We start from the raw sequence: 6,000 nt of genomic DNA on the forward strand, positions 1-6,000 counted from the left end.
GCGCCCGCTCCAGGGTATAGAAGTTTGACAGCCCTTCAGGGGCCACAACAGTTCGAAGCCAAGTCTCTAAGTAGGCCACCATGTCCGATCCCTCAATTTTCTCTGGCAGACCCACCACGCGGATGTTATTGCGTCTGTTCCTGCCTTCCGCATCCTCAGCCCTCCGCTCTAGAACTGTGAGACAATCCAGGACGCCCACCATTGACGCAGTCAGTGCGGTCTGCACAGGGCCAACCTCTTGAAGTGTAGTTTCAGTCTGCTTCACTCTGTCAGCAAGCTTCGAGTGATCTGCGCGCAGCAGACCCAGCCCCGTTGCGACCTGTGAAATGTCCTGCTGGAGGGCCGTTTGAGTGTCTGCTATGGCCGTCAGTATTCTCTCTAGTTGTAGTTGAATTCCTGAGGCCTGTGGCAGTTCCTGCACAACCTGATTCTCCTGCGGTGGGGATTCGGCATCCGATGGCAGCGGGTCTCCTTCCTTCCGTCCCCGAGGCTTGCCCATGTCCGCGGCCGGTGATGCACTCCAATCCTGCTTTGCGGTGCTCCCACGCCTTCCGATCAGTTCCGTCGGGCCACTCCTCCTGCACCCCTCACAGTCCCCGAGGGCTACCCCTCTCCGGAATCACGCCGCTCAGGAAGCAGCCCAGCCCCAGCGATCCGTGCGGTTCGGGCTATACGTGGTCCCGTAGAGTTCGCCATCTGGAGTGCTAGTCCTCCCAGCTCGCCAGCTCCCTCGCAAGGCACCTCTCTCAGTACCCCAGGTCAGGGTGGTACCAAGTCGCTACAATCCTACAGCAAGTAAGGGGGCCCTCCCAGAGGTCCAGAGTTCCTTCAGAGGCCCCGCAGTAGTCACCCCGCGGCCCCTCCTCCGGGCGTTACGCTTCCCACCACGTGCTGCCATGCCTCCACCAGCGTCTTCGCCCCCTTCACTCCTTATGGGGGGGCTCCTTTAGCCCAATCGGTACAGCTCAGTCAGCCCGGGCCCGGGGTTCCCCCACAGCCAACCCACGCAGCTCCTCCGCCAGCTTCCAGGGCCCTCCGGGGTGATCACTCTCCCCCCCCCTCGCCCGCGGCAACCTCTCACAGCCCCCTGTGCCGCGCGGTATGAGGGCGGATCTCCAACCCCGCGGGGGCTCTTTACCGGCCGTGCCGCCCAGCTCTCCTGTCCGGCAGATGCGGGGTGGGCTCCCGCTGGGGCCACTTGCAGACGGGCACTCAACGCTTCCCAGCGAGGATCACCCTCCCCGCCGCCACAGCAGCCGCAGGCACACGCTGCACGGCGGAGGCAGGGGTCGCCGGGCGTAGTCCGCGGGTGGGCTCCGCTGGCCCTAGGTCACGCCGGGGGTGCAATAGCCGGCTCCAGTAGTGGAAATGCGCCGTTGGGGCAAAGTGTTCAATGGACAGCGGGTGGGCTCCGCTTTGCTTACGTTCACTTCGCTGCCCGGCGAGGAGGCTCACTGTCGGCCAACGGGCCATTGGTGCCCCTCGGACGGGCCCCACAAATGCTGCACCCCGATGGGGGCCCAGCCACGGCCGCTGTGGGTGGGCTCCACCCGGCCTGCCAGTTCACCCCCAAGCCTCTTCACGCAAGGGCAGACCAGTGCGGGTGCGGGGAGCACGGGGCAGGCTCCCGGTCGCCCAGCTCCGGCATCCCCCAGGTCCCTCCGCGATCCGAAGAAGCCGGGCCTCCAATTCCAATCGTCCCACGGTCTCAGGGCTCGAAGCGCCCCCTCTCCTCCATCCAGGGCGCCGCACTGCCCCGCAGCCCCACCACAGCCGCAGCAATCGTCCTCGGGGCCCCAGCGCTTCACCGCTCAGCTCGTTCCCGGCCGCCGATCTTCACCCCCAATCAAGGTGCCCAGTGCCAGCTCCGGTCAGAGGGGACACCAGGGATCGGCCCCATCTTGGATTGTCTGGCGGTCGGCACCCCTTCTCAATCTGGCAACCAGCACGACCCTCTCTCGTTCGTTTTCGGGCAAATCACAGTATCCACCTCCCCCCACCCATCCCGCTCCAGGCCGCCTCTCGCTCCAGTGGCTCCGTTTGGGGGACCCAGAGGCGTCGATATCAGGAGAAATTCGGGGGATCGTGCGCGGAACTCAATGCTCACGCAGCCTGTCCCATCAGCTCCTAAGCCACGCCCCCCTTGTCTGTCCTGATGATGACCTGCCTTTAACTATAAGCTCAAAACACCAACGACTGTCATATTTAAACTAGGGATATAGTCCTTTTTTTACAAAAACTTATAACCATTGAGTTTTCCAATTATTATTACGAACTATTCCAATCCAAGTGGTATTCTATCATTGCATATATGCATCATAAACAAATGGAGGAACGGGGGCTTTTAAGAGATAGGTCCAGAATACATGCCAAATAACATATTGATCAAAAAGAGTTATGCAGTTCCTATGGGCGGGGGGATGAGAGAGATGGGATGGAAAGAGGGGGAGGAGAAGGGATGGGGATCCAGGCGGGAGAAGGATCAGCGGGGGAGAGCTCCAATAAGGAGCAAGGACCCTCACAGACCCCGAGAGGTGTCATGCTTCATCATAGGGCAGTTCCTCGTTGGGTTGGCGCTGCAATGCTCAACGTGCCCCACAGGGGAGCTCTTTGCCGGAAATCTTTAGAATTGAAAGCCAGGAGGCCCTATGTATAGAGGTGGAGGGGCGATAGGTGTCGAGTAGAGTGGGTGCAGTAAGTGTATTAAAAATAGCTCACAGTGTTCCAGGGAACCTTTATTGACTGGACACTTTGCTATGGTTAACAGACTAGACTACAAGAGTCTTGGCTGGCAGGGGAAATTCGACCTGCTGCAGTTCAGTGTGTGTAGTGACAAGTGTGAGTGATTAAAAGGTCAACATGTTTCTCGCCTACAAACTCCTTGTGGCTGTGTGGCGCTTCTTCAGGACCGGTTGAGAAATCCTTATCTACTCTTTGATGTAGGTGATGGTCAAAGGGGTTTCCTAAATTTCACCGTCCCTATTGAAAGGATTCAAGGTAATCGGGGGGGGGGCAAGCATAGAATGCAGGATGGTCCATCCTTCTAGCAACCCTTTGGGGAGTGGACTGAGACTTCAGCCAGGGTATCCACGGTCATCCAGAACACTAGCGGATGCGAGTAACCACCTGATGGGTGCGCGCCTACGTGGGACCTACCCACGACCAATTTCCTGGGAAGATGTCTGGCTCTTCTCTGAGCCGCAATTATAAGCGCTGTTGATCTCGTGTGTATCTCCTTTAAAGATACACACGAGACTGAAAACGCTTATAGTTGCGGCTCACCCCCCCCCCACCCTTAGGACCTACATACTTCTTTTTGTTCAATATAGTATATATGCACACCTTTCTACTTTATGTCAAGTATTGTGTGATCCATTATGATGCACCAAGCTCCCTCTAACTATTTGTACTAACTGCGATAACAAACTAGGAATAAATTAATTGGTCCCAACACTGTTCACCATAGCAAGTTGCATTGGTTCCAATAATATAAGAAAGTTAATTATTTATGTTATTGTTAGACCAACTTCTAATCATATTGCTCATATAAGAAATTAATAAGGTAACATGTATATAAATATACGCACTCAAATTACATAAGGGAACTGCTGTTTTTATTACAGTTCTTACCCAGATTTCTCTTGGTATATCATATTGCCCTCGTTATTTTTACACATATTATCATAACAGGTCTCCTCTAGAAGCATAGGAGAGGCATCTCTTATATTGCCACAGAAAATGTTCTATTATGCCACAATGGAAATCACGGGTCACTGGAAAAATTAAAATACCCCCTACCATATGGCTCTACTTGAAAGAAGCAGTGGAGAGGTGTGTAGCAGCGGCCAGGGCGGCTAACTCAGGAGCGCCTCAGGGCTCATGGTTCGATCACTGGCGGCAGCTCAGCTCAGCACCATGTGACTCTGGGCACTAGCTCACTTAATCCAACCCGATGGCCCAAGCACCTTGAGACCCTTAGGGCCTAAGGGTCTCAAGGTGCAGAGGTGAGTAGTTTGCGTTTTACAAATACTGAATTTGGATTTAGAATTTAAGCGTGCAATCCCAACCTGTTCTAAGAAGATACAATAGAATGTTTCGTCCGAGCAATGTTTTTTTTATTCCTTTCTTGTTTTTCCTCCTTTCCTCCTTTCCAACTGTGTTCACTTCTTTTCTGTCTTCTATTGTTTCTTCCATCCTTCTTTAACTATGATTTCTTTTTCTTCGTATTTTCTTTCACCTTCTTTATCACTCTCATTCCGTTAGCCTTCCAATTATTTTCGTTGCAATTGTGTACCATTTCTCTATTGCTGACTATGTTTCGTCCCGTTGCCACATCTTGCCCCCTACCTACTGCTGTGCTAGGTATCTTTTTTTCTTGCAGTGTTGTTTATTAGCTATTGCTTTTGTCTTGTGATCACAGATAATAGTTAAGAATGGCCACGAAGAACCATTGCTTGTAACTAGGAGCACCCCTGCTAAAGCTTGTATAGCGGGTGCTTCACTACACCCTTGACTTGAGTCTAAAGTGACCCCTTAAGGGTGATCTTAATTTTGCAAACATTAAGGCGTAGGACCTCTACTGAAATACTTTTGGAATACTAAGGTGCAGGGCCTTTTCCGAAATAACGTTTTACATTAAACTTAGAACTAGCCAGAAACATTCTGATCGCTTAACAATCATTTTTGCAGATGGTTGTTTTTGGGTTTCTACCGCATTTTTTCTAATTGAATTAAATGTGCTTATCCATTTTACTCTAGAAAGATTTTGTATACATGGGTTCAGGAAAGTTTATCAAGTGATATGCGGTGCACTAATCTAGCGCTAAAAGGCAACTCCTGACAGACTGCTGCGTGTTCCTGCAAAACTGTGGGCAGGAAAAGAAATCAACTGTAGTCGAATTGCGGGCTCAAATGCTAGCTTCTCAGATGGGCCAAAATATGCGAGCAGGTGCAAGCTATTTTATCGCAGCCTGTCAATGTGTTCCTTAACATTAAGATGTTTAAACACCCAGAAGTAAATCAGACCATGAAGCCAAAAAAGTAATTTACATATGATTTCATAAAGTATAATGCTGCGCAATACATATATAATAATAAACGTTGTGTGGCCATACTGTCCTAAAATATTTGTGACTGTATATAGAAAATTGCATTTTCAGGAAGGGTTGGCTGCTTTATGCCCCTTCCTTTATATGTCGTCGCCGTCAACCTCGCCTCCCCATCTCCTTACCCGGGGCTTCCGACGTCCCGCAGCGTGCTGTTTTCCAGACTCTGCACCATCCCTTCTGCTTCTCCTAGGAGCAGCACGGTTCCTTGGGTCTCATGCTCCATCGGCGAAAGTTGAAGCAGGTTTCTTCAACAACTGTCCCAGGGAGACGCTGTCACCATGGAAACAAAAAAAATTACGACGTTAACGTGTTTACGTAACACACTTTGTGAACCTGCGCGCTGTTTTTTCTAAGGATGACAAGACGGCCATTTTAGGGCCAGGCAGCCGATGCTTTTCTACCAATTACCTCTCTTCTCACTCTCCGTACAACTTCTTTGTCGGAAACAAAAAAGATGTCAATTCTGTGCCTGATCTCATAATGGCGCCACTACACAATCTTTTTCAATTCCATGCATATCTAAAATTTAACTGCTCACTTTTCCGTTCGCACAACGGTGAAGGAGCAAGCAGGCATGCATCAGTGAACGCTACTGTTTTTTAAACAAAAGCTGCATGAGTTCCAACGGCGCCTATATTGCAAGAGTGTACCCAGGGCTTTAAGAGGGCCGGGTCTGAGCACCGGCAGTTTTAGGTCTCGGCCTACAGCATTGCTTTAGCAATGCTTGTTTGTCGAGATTATAGTAAGGCTTCAAAAGTCTACCCAAACTGCGGATTTGGTACAGTTCATGTGAGCCGGGCGCGTGCACATCACACATTCCTATATCGGCATCAGACTTCAAAGGAATCCGCTCCCCTGCCCCAGCATCAGACTTCAAAGGAATGCGCGCCCC

The 6,000-nt window shown here is 51.3% G+C and overlaps 1 protein-coding gene across 1 annotated transcript in view; it reads right to left on the reverse strand.

Moving 5' to 3' along the window:
• The window catches only part of ZMYND10 (zinc finger MYND-type containing 10), a 173,604-nt gene extending 168,226 nt beyond the window's left edge, over positions 1-5,378 (reverse strand). The window contains exon 1 of the mRNA XM_078661272.1: positions 5,231-5,378. Coding sequence (XP_078517398.1) covers positions 5,231-5,331 — 101 coding nt within the window. The 5' untranslated portion in view covers positions 5,332-5,378. The remainder of the gene's footprint in view (positions 1-5,230) is intronic.
• Between the last annotated feature and the right edge of the window lie 622 nt (positions 5,379-6,000).

The sequence above is a fragment of the Lissotriton helveticus genome, chromosome 9, assembly GCF_964261635.1.
Source record: "Lissotriton helveticus chromosome 9, aLisHel1.1, whole genome shotgun sequence".
In the NCBI taxonomy this organism is placed as follows: domain Eukaryota; kingdom Metazoa; phylum Chordata; class Amphibia; order Caudata; family Salamandridae; genus Lissotriton; species Lissotriton helveticus.